The 17,629-nt window shown below is 37.3% G+C and overlaps 1 protein-coding gene across 4 annotated transcripts in view; it reads right to left on the bottom strand.

The window, feature by feature from the left end:
• Positions 1–5,050: 5,050 nt before the first annotated feature.
• Positions 5,051–17,629, bottom strand: part of ARSJ (arylsulfatase family member J) — an 83,443-nt gene continuing 70,864 nt past the window's right edge. For all 4 annotated transcript variants that reach the window (XM_047856585.1, XM_047856586.1, XM_047856587.1 and 1 more), the window contains one exon: positions 5,051–7,487. In XM_047856585.1, coding sequence (XP_047712541.1) covers positions 6,083–7,487 — 1,405 coding nt within the window. In that variant the 3' untranslated portion in view covers positions 5,051–6,082. The remainder of the gene's footprint in view (positions 7,488–17,629) is intronic.

The following is a 17,629-nucleotide window of genomic DNA, read 5'->3' as shown; positions in this document are numbered from 1 at the left end:
AAAATTAAGGTTTTGCTTTTGTTAACCTTAATTATATAAAAAAAAAATTCTCATAGTTGTTTAGGATTCAGAAGTTCAGTCGAAAGTATCTGCCAGTCATTCACAACTCTCAAGGCTGAAGAACATTAATTCTTTAAAGTATTGTTTCTCGAGAGATTAATATGTCATATTGAAAATTGGTTGTGGATTTTTATTCTGAAAGACGGATTTTACTTTTATTTGATTAAGAAGATGCTCCCCACTTAAAATTATCAGCTAAAGAATTCCTGCAAAGAGTGAATATGTAGACATTTCTATTAAGCCTATGTTATTTTCTCGTTCTTTTTCAGTTTGGGGGATTAATTTTACACAACATTGCATAAGCCAATTGACCAAGAACATTATAGGATTGCAGCAAACTTGAGAGAAAGGAAATCTCAAGTCAGAGACATGAAATGGAAGGTTAGGTAATATTTGTCTGCCTAACTCCCAAGGACATTTTGGCATCCTGTGTTTAATAATGCCATATCTAGCCAATAAATCAATAGACTTCATAGGGATGCTACAATCTAGCTTAAGAAAAATACATCTTTAAAGAAGAATTCCTGGGAGCCTGGTGGTGCAGTCAGTTAAGCAGCTGAATTCAGCTTAGGTCACGATCACACGGTTCATGAGTTCGAGTGCCGCATCCGGTAAACTTGAGCCCCTCATCCAGTTAGCACTAGTCCTCCACGTGGTGAACATGAGCCCTGCTTTAGGTGAACATGAGCCCCGCTTCAGGTGAGTCCCATTTTTCTCTCTCTCTGCCCCTCGCTCACTTGCACCCTTTCTCAAAAAAAAAAAAAAAAAAAAAAAATCCTGCTTTGCCAAATTGGAGAGCTTTGTAATGGAATACCCAAGGATATGAGCTATAGTCTATGTGGCTTCATAATTCTATGAAGACACAGGCTTGTTTGCTATATATATTTTTTCTTTCATGATTTGCTACAAAAAATTATTCACGATTTAAGCTCCCACCTCTCCTTTCTGAAAAGTCTCATTTCAACTAATGTATCTATAATATTCAAAGTGTGTTAGAATAATAGTGTTCTGCCCTGTTAGGTAATAAAGATTATGTAGATAAAATTTGCTCTCAATTTTGTGTGACTTTTGCTTGGTTTTTGCTGTAATACTCTGTTTTTATAACTGTACGTTATTAGAGTTACTTTTTTTATAATGCTGGAAATGTCTGTATTTCACATCACTACTATTATTATGAGAAAAGGTATTAGGGAGGATTAGTTCTATTTTCAGCAGTGAAAGCTCTCTATAAAGAAATGCAAAACGGAAACCTAAGCAAATGTAGCTGAACATATGGATATATGTGATTATTTTATTTATTCATTCAAAAGATATATATTGAATGCTGACTATGAGGTGGACATTGTTTTATATACTGGTGGTACAGATGTAAATAGAGCAGACATAAACCACTTTTCTTAAGAAGCTTATACTCTAGTGGGAAGAAACAGAGAATAAAGAAAATATGTAAGTAAAATATGAAATATGTTAAAGAGTGATAAGTGCTACAGAAAGAGATTAGGAAGAAGGGTGGGGGAGATGAGGATGTTTGGTTCGTTGATTTATGGCTGTGTCTCCTAGGAGATGTACATGACCTGAAGGCAGGGACTCTGTCTGATGATGCTTGTCATCATACCCTCGCAGGTATCATTACATGTGGCACTTGGCAAATCTTGAAAGAATGGGTGGATAAACTCAGCATTGAGTGAACCCTCCCCTTATCTTGATCTACTTTTTTTCCTTCACATTACTTTATATAATACAGCAATCCCAAGACCCCAGGTGGATGCCTGAAACCACAGATAATGTCTAACCCTATATTCTACATTTTTTGCTGTACATACATACCTATGATAAAACTTAATTTATAAATGAAACACAGAGATTAACAGCAATCTGTAATCACAAAATAGAACAATTATAACAGTATACTGTAATAAAAGTTGTGTGAATAAGGGTCTCTCTCTCAAATATCTTACTGTATTTTACTCAGCCTTCTTGTGATGACGTGAGATGAAAAAATCCCAAAGTGATGAAATGAAGTGAGGTGAATGACCTGAGCATTGGGATGGCAAACCATTGACCTGATAAGAAGTATCATCTGCTTCCGGGCTGCAGTGGACCGTGAGTAAATGAAACCATGGAAAGCAAAACTGAGGCTAAGGAGGGGTGGGGGGTGGAGGGAGGGGATTTTGTATATAATTTGTGTATAAGTTTTGTTCATTATTTATTGTCTGCCTAACTTGGCAAGAGCATAACCTGCACAAAGGTAAGAATTTTTACCTGACAGATAGAATTTTACCTGACAGGTAGTAGGATATGATAAATATTTGTTGCATGAACGTACACATTTGGATAAGTGATTTTCCCTAAGAGGGAACAATGAAGTTATTAGCTTATGACATAAGAATTTTGTTTGCTTCTTTTGCAAAGCCAACTTACTTCTGCCAACAACACATATTCTGATAGCTACTGACAAATTCACAATTTGCTCAAGCACCTTATGAATTAAATGCTTAAGAAGCTAATCCTGATTCCAAACTCATGTACCTTGGAATATCAAATGCCAAAATACATTAACTGTATACTTATTCAGTGGTCAATGGCATGCCGTTTTCTCTATTTCTGAAGATCTTCAAAAAGATTTTCAAGAAATTGTAACAGTCGCTCAATTTTTTGAAAAGTGAAGTAAGAGTGTGTAAATATACATGAAACATCTCCTTTAGTAGACTGGACAGACGTGGGGTGGAAGTTTTCACTGGAAAGGTACCACAAGGTTTTGTTGCTTTGTTATTTGTTGCTTTGTTGCTTTTTTATTCCAATAAAATGTTTATATCCTTTCTCATCCAAGGCACATAGCCATAGCCACAAAGTATTTTCTGACAAAGCTAGTGGGAAACAGGACTTTCTTTTGTTCTCCTAATGAAAGGATCAGAGGTTTTTTTAATTTGTTTTTAATGTTTATTTATTTTGAGAGAGAGACAGAGCATGAATGGGGAAGGGGCAGAGAGACGGGGAGACACAGAATCTGAAGCAGGCTCTAGGCTCTGAGCTGTCAGCACAGAGCCTGAGGAGGGGCTCAAACTCACAAACGATGAAATCATGACCAGAGCCTAAGTTGGATGCTTCACAGACTGAGCCACCCAGGGGCCCCAGGATCAGAGGCTTTAAAGAGTTGCAATTTACACTTGGAAGAGCCACAGGTGGCCCTAGAAATTCGACCTGAGAATCGCAGTTTAGGAGATTGACACCTGAGACTAAATACCCAGTATTAACAGAGTTTGAATGATTAGGACATGAAAGTCAAGTGTACAGTATTTTCCTTCCTGGACATCTTGAAATACCCAGTGATTTGCTGACAGCATTTTGGAAAGATTTTTGTTCATTATTTATAGATGACTATTAGACTTTAGCTCCTTAAGGGCAAGACAGACTTCTCTTAAATCAGTCTACCTAAGCACCAGGTGCAGCGAACAATAGCAACATTTGTGAAGCCATTTCTAGATAGAAGACTGTGGGCTAATTTATTTTCATTGAGAAAGTTATGGTCATTAATAGAGAACTTAAAATCACATCATATTATGTAATCCTTAGTGGCTTCATGTGAGTTAATTTTCATAATCTTAATTGCCTCCTTTTTCTAGAAGATTCTATGTTTACACTCATAATTTTCAAAGTCTGTTCCACACTTTGCCTTGTGCTGTGCATTGACAAGAGTTTTATGGTGAAATAAATTAGAAAATCATGAATAAAAACTTCCATCTGTTAGAGATTAATGAGGCAAATCAGGATTTTAAGAACTCTTAAGAAAGGCAGCATTAAAGAGACCTTTTTAACTTTGTTTAACTCAGCATTTCCTGAACTTACCCTCAAAAGTATTTTCTAATGATAACACTATTTTTTGAGTTATAAGACATCAACTGTTGTAAATCACATCATTATTTGATGTACCACTAAGAAAGGAAAACACTGACAATATGCCTTTGATTTCTAAGACTCATTTAATATATAGTCTATAAAACACAAGCTCAGGAAATAGTTCTTTATCCTACATAAAACATATACTCTAGAAGTAAAATACTAAAATTATTTTTTATCATTTTGGTTAGTAATTTCAGTAACAGTCTAAATGTTCTTTTATTGATTTCCATAAATTGTGAAAGGCAGTCCCTTGAATTCTGATACAAATGTATTTAATGATATGCTGCCATACCACCGCATACATTTTGTTATCACAGTTGTAACTTCTTTCTGTGATTTTTGAAGTGTTGACTATGAGGCTTAGAGGCCCTTGTATTAGGGGAAGTCACTTTAAAGAAAACTCTAGGGCAGACAGAGGAGCCACATCAATCTAGGCCCATTGATGACCCATGATAAATTTTATTACAAACCATGCTCTCCTTTTTTTTTTTTTCTTTAAGTTTATTTACTTATTTTTGAGAGAGAGAGAGAGGGAGAGCAGGAGCAGGGGAGGGGCAGAGAGAGAGGGAGAGACAGTGAATCTCAGCAGGCTCTGCATGCTCAGCACAGAGCCCAGTATGGGGCTCAGTACAGGGCTCGGTACAGGCTAGAACTCACAAGCTGTGAGATCACGACCTGAGGCGAGTCGAAGGCTTAACCACCAACTGAGCCACCCAGGTGTCCCAAGATCATGCTCCTTTAATCCTCCTCATGGTATTCACACATGTGAGTTCCAAACCTGATTTTTAATTATTCCAGGTAGGATCCATATCTTCATTTCTCTCTGTCTCCCCAGTGTGTCCACTTTATATAAGAGTAGGATCATTATAAATGTTATTTATTAACAAAAGGACATTTTTGTCTATGAAATAGCCAAGTGGAAACATCTCCTATTTGAAAAAATCCATATTATTTACTATGGTAGTTAGCAAATCATACCTGTAATTGCCTATTTGTAAAGATGTTTGTTGTTAAGATGAAGAATATAATTTCATCTAGAAATTAGATCAGAAAAGCCACAATAAAGTTTCTAGTGCCATAAAATAAGTCATTTTAATAATAAAGACACATAAATAAGGTGTTTATTATGATAGAGACAATAAAGTTGTCTTTCGACCCTGTACAACACTGATTCCAAGTAATTTGTAAGGAATATATTCATCTTTTTACATTCAAATAATGGCTGAACAATGAGGATTATCATTCTTGCTGAATAATTTTCTTTTTATCTTTTACGAATTCACCCAGTATTACAGTAATTTATAGTACTACAGTGCTTGGTAATATTGAAGATATGAAATAAAATTCTTCTAACAGTATTTAGAAAATAAAAATAAAATAATTAAAAGTTATTTGTATAACTTTTTTGTGAAAACAAAATAATTAATATTTTTTTCTGTAAAAATAAATTACATACTTTGCGTTGAAACGTCATTCTATTAAAGTGTTTAGAAAATAGTTACATTCACGTTTTGGCAGTGTGCTCAAACATTCTTATATGCCATTCCCTCATGCATGACAGAATGAGGTGCAAGCTGTTTACATGGGAGTAACAGCTTATTTTCACAGGAAAGGAAATGATACGTGAAATGGAATTAACTTCAAAAACCAAGTATCATAAGACAGAGATACAATAATTCACGAAGAAAACGTATCTTTCAAGGCCTTTCAGGTGATGCAACCTTTGACTGTACTTTATCAAAGGTAGTTTTTAATCATGCTACCCTGTAACTTCCATCAAATTAGCATGTCCGTTGATCGCAGTTTTAAAGCATAGTGTCTGGTCAATTGACGAAAGCACAACAGTTGCACTGATTAAGGACCATTTTTGTAAAGGAGCAAAAGAAATCAGCATCTCCATTCTCCTCTAAGTGTGGCTTGCAAGGGTAGCACCTTTGGCACAAAACAGAACCGTCTTCCACATGATGACCAGGTGGCAGCAGTCTCTGGAGTGGCACAACATGAAAACAGGGCTGCTACTTCTGGCAGTAAAATTATTGAGCCAAATTTGCTGGTCTCTCTAGAAAACAGCTAAAAGACTAAGACCGACTTAAGTTTAACCAGACAGGAAAAAAATTTGTACTTATCTAAGATAATGGCAAATGCCTGAATGGCAATTTGGAAATGAACCTGCTTTTGGCTGTTTCTTCTTTTTCTTACTTTTCTTCTGCTTTTTCTCAGCCTTATTTTTGCTCGGCTTCTTTTTCTTGTTTTCCTCTTTATACCATGGTCCCCAGACTCCTCCGTTGAGCCGAGGATTACTCCTAGGGTCTTTGGGAGGGTACCTGACAGGCACTGCGGTTCTATTGAACTGTGAGAGCCTCCGTAGGAGCTGTTTCACGATTCCAGGATACCTAGTAGATAGGTCCACCCTCTCATATGGGTCAGCCGTGATGTTGAAAAGCCATATGCTTTTGCCAGTCGACAACGTAATTCGTTCATTGTGCCACCGGTTTGGCCCCAGGTTGCTGAAAGACTGAGGGGGGACCCAGTCACTGTAGCCAGGGTTTCCTGTAAGCAGTTTCCAGTGCTGCACCCTGATGGCTGACTGGATTGCAGTGTTCCAGATCCCATAGCCTGCTGCCCAGGAGCCATTTTTTGCCTTGGTATAAATGGGGTCGATGTTGTGCAAAATATCCACCCGGGGTGAACGAAGGCCTTCGCTTATGGTTTCCCAGACATCATAGCCATCCAGTTGAGTGTTCTCATCAATCTGTCCTTCAGCCAGTGAAATAAGAGTGGGGTACCAGTCAGTGATGTGCACAAGCTCCTTACACACTGTTCCCTTGTTTTTCAGAAGTGGACTATGCACAAAGCCAACAGCTCGAATGCCCCCTTCCCAGTATGTTCCTTTGCTACCTCTGAGAGGCCAGTTACTTCCTCCTGCTGTGGGTTGGCCGCCATTATCTGAAGAGTAGATGATAATGCTGTTGTTATAGAAACCGTATGTCTTCAGAGCCAGGGTCACATTGTTGATTGCTTCATCTAAGCAGGAAAGCATGGCAGCGTACCTCCGCCTATTTATGTTGATAATGGATCTGTAATGTTCAAAATACCTGCCAGGAGCTTGCAGTGGTGAGTGAACAGCTTGGTAGGCAATATATAAAAATATAGGCTTTCTGGGATCATGGGAAGCTAAGATTTGCTGAACTCTTTGAGTGTACATCTGTGTGGAGTATAGGCCATTGTCATAGTCCCAGGCAGCATTGTCATTTTCATATAAGTCATAGCCACACATCCCAGGACTGTCACATTTGTAGTGTGTATAGTAATCACCACTTCCCAAGAGGGAACCAAAAAAGGTATCAAATCCTCTCTTGGTGGGCATACATTCTTTTCTGTAAAAACCCAAGTGCCATTTTCCAACCATATGTGTCGAATATCCAACCTCCTTCAGCTTCTGAGGTAGGGTTGCATTGTCCAGAGGTAAGCAGTTGGGTTGGGTAGGTCTTATGATAGAATGTTGAAGTCCGGTGTGTATCTGATACCTTGATAAGAGTAAAAAATTTTGTCAGTGCAGGATAAAAGAGATATTATAAAGATTCTTAAACTAAACAATGCTCTTGTGAAGAGAAACTTCACCCCAACTAAAATATGACCAATTCAGTATTTCTACTGCTGATTCAAGTCTTACCCTAGTTAGTTTCATATATAACATTTGAAATACATTTGACTCTAAATCGGTACTTTTGAAACTGAGATTTCACCACTTACCTCAAAGTGTCTTTAAAATTCTTCTAACAGTATTAATCTGAATAAACTTTAATCTCTTAACTAATTATGTAATGTTGAAAACTAATGTGATAAGGGAAAGGATATGAATGTACATAGAGTATTATTATTATTATTAGTCTAGAGAACTCACATTAGCTCCCAAATCATTTCCTGAGATCTCTAATTCAAGCTAATTCTGAAGTACTAAAAATACATGCAAAAGTTATACAAAAGTCTCCTGTTTGATTGTCACAAAAATATTTTATAATTAGTCCCCAGTCTGCTAGATCTCTGTAAAGAGAAAGAATTTTTTCTGGCTCACAATACATTATTGCTGAAAAACCATCCTAGGTTAAGTATTTTAGCTAATGCTAAGGAAGGATTACATTTTCGCCCAAACAGCAGGAAATGAGTTCTTTCATGTATTTTCCACAGTGTCTCCCTTTTTAAAAAAGTTACATTCACTTACAATGTAGTCTAGGAAAACAAGGTAACCCTTTCTATACATTAAAATTAAATGAACGTTAGTTTCTGGCATTGTTCTTTTTCCCAAAGATATTTTGCCAAGGATTTTTTTTTTCAGAGAATGGTTATTATCACATAGTGTATGAATTTTCACTTGGGTCAAGATGTGCCTATCAGTTAATGACATTTAAAAGTGATTGATTCCATAGTTATTATATAAGTTCAAAAGGACTTTTAAAATAGAAAATATAGAAATTCTGAGAAAATGAAGGTTGTAGAAGGTTTTAAAGTAAATGTGAAAATATTCTTGGAATCAAGTTACAAAGAGTAATATTGAGATCAAAAGTAAAAGTTTTTACAATGGATTTAACCAGAAAGGCCAACATGTCATACATACCTTGGGTGAGTACTTCAATTTATTTAAATCTACAAATGAAAGGTTAATGTAACTGCGAGTTCTTTTGAAGTATCAATTGTAGTCACACGCTTTTGGTTTTGTAGGGTCTATAGGGATATTTGGTCACTAAGGCAAGGCAACATTCACATGGGCCCTGTCTGCTCTGCTGATCATTTAGCTGTCAAAGTTTCACAATTATCACAATTGTAAGAATTTAAAATGTAATCAATTCTCAAAGAAATAAGCATTTCAAAAGCATTATTTAGCACCAAAGTCAGACAGTATTGTTACTATCCTTGGTAACTTTTTTAAATACTATTTTATGTATATTGTTCTGGTTATTTTAAGTTTGTATATTTTGAGACAGAGAGTGCGTGTGTGAGTGCGTGCAAGCAGGGGAGGGCCTTTCAGAGAGGGAGAGAATGAGAATCCCAAGCAAGCTCTGCACTGTCAGCTCAGAACCCAGTTCTGGGTTGGGCTTGAACTCATGAAACAAACTGTGAGATGGATCATGAGCCAAAACCAAGAGTAAGACGCTTAATGGACTAAGAAACCCAGGTGCCCCTCCTTGATAATTTTTGATGATCTAGTTCAAGATCCAAAACATTCACTTGTGAAACTATTGATTTTGTGACAAGGACATGACAAATTGGTAACACCTATCATCATAAGCATTGAGTAAATTTAAAAACTGAAAAATCTGTATGGGTAAGCATTTTGATGAATTATTAACTAAATAATTCTATGCAGAAAATGTACTTGGCCAGAGCATCTATTCAATTCATTGAATGGCTAACCAATTCAATCTTTCTAATCAAACTGGGCATTCTCTCAGCTAGTACTAAAGCAAAAGTAATTGAGCCTTTTGAAAAGCAGGAAGTACAGAAAATGTTTACACAAAAAATAGTAGGAAAGAAGAGGTGTGCTTCTTTCAGGAGAGGGTATAGTGTTAGCAGATAAGTGAGAGAGGTCAGAATTATTAACTGTGTGGTTTCTGTCTTCCCCACAGCCTAGAACAGTTTTCATATGGGAAAATCCAGAACCAACAACAAAAAGATTAGGCAGTGGCTCATAACAGAAGAGATATTTTCAGGACAGACTCTTATTAAATGAACTTGAGACTGAGGCCAAATTGTTGGAGTTTCAGGTAGAATCTGGGGCATGGGTTAGGGGTACAGTTTGGGGGTCAGACACTGTTGGGTTTGAGTTTGCTCCACTGCTTATTAGCTGTGTAGCTTTGGGCAGTACTTAACCACTCTGATCCTCAGTTACCTCCTCTGTAAAATAGAGATAATAATACATATTGTGTTGCTGTGGCATTGAAGACAGCATAGAGTCTGGTAAGGAGAATATGTCAGCAAATGATTGGTTTTGCTATTATTACATCAGAGTTCTGAGTTACTATGTTACACATTTGTGTAAAGTTTTATAATGTATAGGCTTTCTTTCACATGTATTATTGCATTTAGTCCTCATTGCAACAGTAAGAAGTAGGATGCTTTTATGTTAACTTTAAACATTTTTTAAAAGTTTATTTATTTTGAGAGAGAGAGAGAGAGAACAGGAGGGGTAGAGAGACAGGGACAGAGAGAGAGAAAGAGCGAGAGCGAGAGCGAGAGAGAGAGAGAGAGAGAGAGAATCCCAAGTAGGCTCCGCACTGTCAGCACAGAGCTCGGCATGGGGCTTGATCCCAGGACCTATGAGACCACAACCGGAGCTGAAATGAAGAGCCAGATGCTTGACAGACTGAGCCACCCAGGTGCCCCTTATGTAAATTTTAGAGACAAGAGAATAGAGATGTAGAGATGAGCCCAATTCCTCCAACCTGCTCCTCCAAGCTGTGAAATGAATTCCTGAATGACAGAGCTTAAGCTGATGCTCTTTCTATTCTCTTACAGAGTTAATATCAGTACTTCTTGAAAAATCAAGGAGCAGAGGAAAGATGGCATCAGTCTTGAGAAGCAAATCGGTTCTAACTTTCTAATGAAAGATGGGGAGGATTTTTGTAAACCAAATAGTGAGGCTTATCGTGATCCCAGAAAAAAATTGAGAATAATTTTTTAAGGGGATGCCTCGTGAGCATGTTAAAAAAAACAAAACAAAACAAAACAAAACAAAAACAAATTAGGTGGAGCCAAAAAGAAAAGTCTTGCTAAGTTAGCTTAATTTTCTTTTTTTAAAAAAAGATCAGTATTAGGTAAACAGCTTAGGAAAATGATGGGCATTTCAAAAATCTGCTCATGATTCTTTTATTATAAAATAATGAAAAAAAATAACTGCATGGTAACATGGTATATTCACCAGAATAATAATAATATTACACATTCACACCAATCAAGGCATACAGAAAATTTTCATTTATATTATTTCTCTGGCTTCTACAACTCTGTGGACTAGGCAGGGGTAATCCATTTATTACTTTCATCTAATAACAAGGAAGACAAAAACACTGAAACTCAGAGTAATTTAGTATAATTGAGTGGTTTGCCAGGCTTTACAGCTGTAAATCTTGAGGTTCTACTCTGGAATCCAGATTTTTTGGCTTTAGAGACTTTTCCATGGTACACAAACAGATTACTGAACAGCTAGACCCATTTAAAGTTTGGGTTAATTCATTTGCATTAATCTTCAGTATTTATTAGTTCAGTTAAGCAATATGTTGAGTGTAAAATGTGTGCCAGGGACTAAGCTTTTGTTTTGTTTTGTCCACTACCTTCCCATCCCCAAAGCTTTGACACCCCTAAGTGAGCTCTAGGTAAAGATTGTACCAGCAACGGGGGTGAGTTCAAGGCATGAGCTCCTTGAACCTTGGGGTCAGGTGGGGCTTGAGACAGTGCTTTCAGTCATGGAGAACACCACTGAATAGTAACAAATTATTTTCTTTCAGGAAGGAGACGGTTGGAATCTAGGGAAGAATCTTTGGCAAAATAGTGACTTTAAGTTGGCAGCAGCAACTAGCTTGATTATCAATCAGATAATTCTTCAAAATACACTACAAAATAGTATATTAATTAATGTAACTGATTAATTGGTCGAAGACTGCTGATCTGGAAAGTAGTCTCGAGCAGTACAACAAGGCTCTTTCCTTGGCTTCAATGCATTGGTCATTATTATCCATTGATTATTATAATCCATGATATATCCATATCCATTATCATCCATTATTGCTATGACTTGAATAAGAAACAGAAGAATTGCTTATTATCTAGGTGGAATAGTCAATATTATAAGTGGCATAATCAAGATTCAAAGTAATCTAAATGACCTGAAATGTTGAAACAAAGACGACGATATACAGATCAAAAGTTAAGGAAGGGCTCAAAGAGTGAGGGGAATATGTCAAAAAGATGCAGAATCCTGAATGAAGGGGCTCTTGCTGACCAAATCTGGGATAATGTGAGCATCAAAATAAATAGTGATAGTAAAGAATTATACCAATGAATCAAATAGGAAACCCTGAGTCCATACTAATAAAAAGAAATAAGTAAATAATAAAAGGTTGCTATGGAATAAGATGACATAGTCTACATAATAATTACAAACCACGTAATCAAAGAGTAACTGTACAGTGAAAGCACCTGATAAACACCATATAAATCAAGCGATTAAAGTTAACATCTCAGTAATTGGGACAAATCAACATCTTGTGCCTGCAGACAGGATGCAATGAGAGAAGAACAGCATTGTTTCTGTGGTGTGCCAGCCTAAGATGCATAAGGTGAATCTAGTCCCGAGTAAACAACAGGCAAACCCAAACTGAGGGATATTCTACAAAAAATGGCTGAAAATATTAGAAAAGTGCCAATATAATGTAAGTCAAAGAAATGGTTCAGGAGAAAATGTTATTTTTTGTTGTACATGTGCAGTACTTGACTTTTTCTATGAGAGTGTTTCAAAATTAAAAAAAAAAACTGTAAGGAAATCTAATTGGGATAAGTGGAAAGCACTACATGTTAAAAAACAATCATTTACATGATCATTATACATCTGGGAAGTTGTATATATCAGACTATGAATTTGATAAAAAAGCAAATATGTAAAGAGCTAAAATGCTAATAAGATCTTACATTATATAAGGGCAGTGTGCAAATTCTAAGAAGTAATATTCCTACTCTGTTAATCAGAACACATCTGGAATAGAGTATTCAATATTTAAGCATGTTCTCCCCAAATATATGTACATTTTTTAATTTATAAATCACACACATCCACTGCTATACCAATTTATGAACATTATAAAGCATACACAATTGAAATTTAAAAAAAAGAAGTAGATCAAAATAAATAGACTTTCTGGTATTTGTTCTTGTATCCTAATGAATCACCCTGTGTTGCCCTTGGGTGTACGTATTCCAATTTGGAGACCACTGGTACAGAAGGTAGATTGGTGAAAGATGAGAACTGAAACAGGGATTAATTAGGACGCTGTTACAATAGTCTAGGTCAAAGATGATGGTGGCTTGGACTACCACCTAGTGGCAATAAAAATGGAAGTAAGTGGATAAATCCAATGAATTTAGAACTGATAAGACTAAATCAGTGAAGGGAGGGAAAGGAAAAGGAAAAAAAAAAAAACAAGGACTTTCAGATATGTGGCTGCTATTTTGGTAGATGGCGGATGGACCAGTTGATCTCTGTTTTGTTCCAAAGTATACAATTAGGACTAATGAATAACATTACAAAAAGGCAGATGGCAAAAATAACAACAACAAACAAACAAGAAACCCAACTAGGAAAAAAAAAGAAATGAAAAACAAAATAGACTAGATGATCATCTGTCAGGGATTGTGTAAAAGATATATCTGAATTGGAAAAGGAGTACTAGTTACCTTTAAGGTTCCTTCTAACTTTAAGAATTTATGGACCAAGGATGATAGGTCAATGTTTCCTCAAAGAACCCCATGCAATCTCAGAGCAGATTCACGAAAACAAGTTTATAATGTTACATACAAGTATTTGATAAAGAAGTTTCCACAATGCATCATATATATATAACATCTTTCTTTGATTAATATAAAGTTAGCTTAAAAAATAGGTTTTTCACATAGCATTTTCTGAATGCAATGATCATGACTAAGAAAAACTAATTTTGAAATTCAGTCTATTTTTTTTTATTACCATCTGGCTACCATGTGAAGAAAATTCCATATGAACAATAGTAAACCTAGAGTTGATGTCAAATCTGTTGAAATCAATAGCCATCATTCTCACTTTCCTGCCAGCTTAAAAGACAAAAGCTAAGTGGGCTTTTCAGCTTGGTGTTAGAACGTGTAAAGACTTCTGTAATCTTTTTAAATATTCATTTATGTCACTGGGTTCTGGTAGTGGCAGTGGTTTTGAATTCTCTTTTGTCTAGGGAAGTCTAATGTAATATTATTGTTTTAATCCAATTACGTAGTTAATGTACCCTTATAAATGTAAAACACTCATAAGGGTAAAATATGAATCATCACAGTTCCACACAGACTCTAAAGTGTAGGATTGTTACAGAATATGAAGTTAGCCGATAGTGTAGGAAAAATTGATATTTTGAAGGGAAGGAACCAAGTATAAGAGACTATAGTTTATGAATCAAATGTCACTTAGATATTTATAAGTTAGAAAAATATAACTAATTTTCCATATTCTGCAAGGTATTCCTTTACCACTTCCTTCCAAAAGACTCTTTTACCTCCAAGACTGTTGTTCTATTTATAGGACTTAATTTCATCTTTTAGTTAATTATGTCTTCTGACAAAGGTTGTACGTGGGAGAGAGGTATCATAATAAGTTTTTCATCTCATGAATGAATGAATTTCATTGGATATTCATTCATGAGATGAACAACTAGACATGGTTTAGAATGAATTACTTATTCAACATTCAATGATTGAGAGCAATGATTCCTGCCCTCAAAGAACTCAGTGAGCCTTCTTGCTCAACTATAGACCCCAACAGTTAAAAGCAGAAATAGGCAAGACTGCTTAACTCATGCTCTAACTAAAACCCATTGTGCTTATTTCTTATCACACTTTCTTGAGGCATTGATGTAGGTGGTTTGCAATGAATGGAAAATTCCAAATGCCAGGCCAGGAAAGCTCTGATAGCAATGGAATGCCTAGAAGACCACACATCCCCTTCCCCACCCAGGTTCATGGACTAAACACATATCCAGTCCCATCCATGATCAATCTCTGCCTGCTCTTTTGCACGTGCCCCCACCCCCATCCTCTCCTCATAAAACTTCAGGTGTCCATATTGCCAGTGGAGAGGCTGGTTGTTCAGTGTAGAGGTTGGTTATTTTTGTAAAAAAAAAATTTAATGGTTTTTTTATTCATTTTTGAGAGACAGAGCAGGGGAGGGGCAGAGAGAGAGAGGGAGACACAGAATCCGAAGCAGGCTCCAGGCTGTCAGCTGTCAGCACAGAGCCCAATGTGGGGCTCGAACCCATGAACCACAAGATCGTGACCTGAGCTGATGTTGGACACTTAACTGACTGAGCCACCCAGGTGCCCCATGTTGGTTGTTAAGGCTTGAACCTGCCACCTCCGCTAGCTGCCTTCACCCAAAATAAATTTACCTCCTTCTCTTTTCTAAAACTCCTCCCTTGAATTTACTGGCTTCTCTTGTGACGAGTTTATCTGAGTTTGCTGGGCAACAGTGTTGGCAAACATAGCCAGGAGCTCTGCTTTTGATTTGTTGGGATTCCTCAGGATGGAGCAGTTGGCTGTGGCAGCTTGCCAGGGCTTCCCCTTTGTTTCCTGAGTTAGAGGCTATGATAGATCTTTAGGTAACAAGTCTAGTGTCTGAGACAGACAACAATTAGAGGACTATTGTGATAGGGATAAATACTACAACAAAGACAACCAGAGCATTCTCTGAGTACTCATATTAGGCTCAGGAAATGCTCTCAGAGGTGGTCATGTTTGATCTGAGGGCATTGATGGTGTACCTAGGTGAATGTGAGGGAAAGGCAGATATTTGAAACACTTGGAACAATATGGACAAAACACAGAGTCACAAGGGAACATGAATCGAATCTGAGGTGATTCTTGAGGGAAGAACAGCCATCTAGGTTAAGAGCTGACATGAAGGCAAAGAGTTTTTCAGTAAGAGGAGCAGAATGTTCAAATGCACAAAGGGAGAGAATTTGGCCCTCTGTGGATCAACAGTTTAGAATATGAGAACAGAGATTCAGACACACCTTGGTGGAACATGAGACTACAGAGATAAGTAGGTGCAAGTTACAGAGAGCTGTATTACAGCACATAGCTGTACAAAGATTTTTGTACTTAATGTGAGGCTCACAGAAAACCAAAGAAATACTTTTGAAAAGAGTAATATATAATAAAAGTCTGCATTAGAAAACTCACTCTGGTTGTAGCGTGAAGGGTAGATTGGAGTGAAACATGACAAAGTTAGGTAGGTTTGCCCTAGTGTAAGAGATAAATGCTGACAACTGAAATGGAGATGGGTGACAGTAGGGATGCAAAGAAGATTCTAAGGAGGCACATCTGAGAAGGCTACAGGCTATGGAGAATGTGGGAGAGGGGATGGTAAGAGTGAGTCCCAAGTGTCTGGGCTGGGCAGTGGGTGAAAGGAGTTTTCCTGCATGAAGTTAAGAAATCTAAGAACAGGAATGAATGGGAAGATGGTGAGTTCTGTTCTGTGTTTAGTTGGAAACACCTATAAGATATCCAGTCGGAGGTGTATAGGATGAAATTATTCCACGATTTGAGACTCATTAACATATAGGTGGTGGTAATTCATGGGAACACATGACACCATTTAAAGACAAGATGAGATTGGGGCACCTGGGTGGTTCAGTCAGTTAAGCTCTGACTTTGGATCAGGTCATGATCTCAAGGTTCATGAGTTTGAGCCCCGCATCAGGCTTTGTGCTGACAGCTCAGAGTCTGCAGCCTGCTTCAGATTCTATGCCTCACTCTCTCTCTCTGCCCCTTCCATGCTCAGGTGCTCTCTCTCTCTCTCAAAAATAAACAAATATTAACTTTTTTTTTAAATACAAGATGGGACAGGACACCAAGGTGACCCAGTCAGTTAAGCATTCTACTCTTGGTTTTGTATCAGGTCATGATTTCACGGTTTGTGGATTCAAGACCAATGTCAGGTTCTGAGTTGACAGCATGGTGTGGAGTCTGCTTGGGACTCTCTCTCTCTTTCTCTCTCTCTCTCTCTCTCTATCCCTCCCCCACTCACAACCATGTGTGTTCTCTCTCTCAAAATAAATAAATAAACCTAAAAGAAATAAATAAAGACAAAATGGGGACTGAGGGCCAAAGATAGAGCCCAGGAAATGGCACTATTCCGAAGAAAGACAAGCAGCACAGGGAAAGAGTTTGAGATGAAACAGCTGCTGTGTCCACTAGAGTAGTCAAGGGCAGTTTTAGAGTTGCCTGCATCACATACTGCAGAGAAGCCAAGAAAAGTGAGAATTGAAAAGCACCAACGAAACTTGGGAATAAGCCTGTATGATCTTGTAGGGGCCAAGGGCAGACTGCCACCTCTGCCACAACTCCCTGGATGTACCAGGAAGAGAGCTATTAACACAGGTTCCTTTTTACCTAAGAAACTTGATGGCATAATAGGGCAACCTTTGTTTTCCAAACATCTCCCTTCTCCTTCCTACTAATAAACTTCCTTCCCTTTGTATCCCCAAAGGCTTACCCCTCTTCTTAGCTCAAATAAACCTCACATTGCCTGACTCTCTTTGGAAGTTCTTGTCCGTGTGGATCCTGGTAAGTATGAAACTAAATTTGATTTTCTCCTGTTAATCTGTTTACTGTCAATTTGATTCTTAAGTCTAGAATAGAAGGATCTTGAAGGGCAGAGGAAATTCTTTCTCTTTAACAACCTATTAAACTATATTTTAGTAGAAATCCAGATTTTAGTTGCTTGAGTCCTGAATGGAAAGTGAACACTGTGAAAATATTAATTTTCCACTAAGGTAGAGCTGGAAGGCTAGAAGCGGGAGCTATACCATTCAACATCAATTACAGGAAGACCCATCAAAAGAATCTTAACAGGTAAGAATGATCAGTTACAGGTCCCAAC

Source organism: Prionailurus viverrinus, chromosome B1, assembly GCF_022837055.1.
Source record: "Prionailurus viverrinus isolate Anna chromosome B1, UM_Priviv_1.0, whole genome shotgun sequence".
NCBI lineage: Eukaryota > Metazoa > Chordata > Mammalia > Carnivora > Felidae > Prionailurus > Prionailurus viverrinus.
Note: the sequence above shows the minus strand (reverse complement) of the source record. Positions and strands in the feature narration are given on the sequence as shown.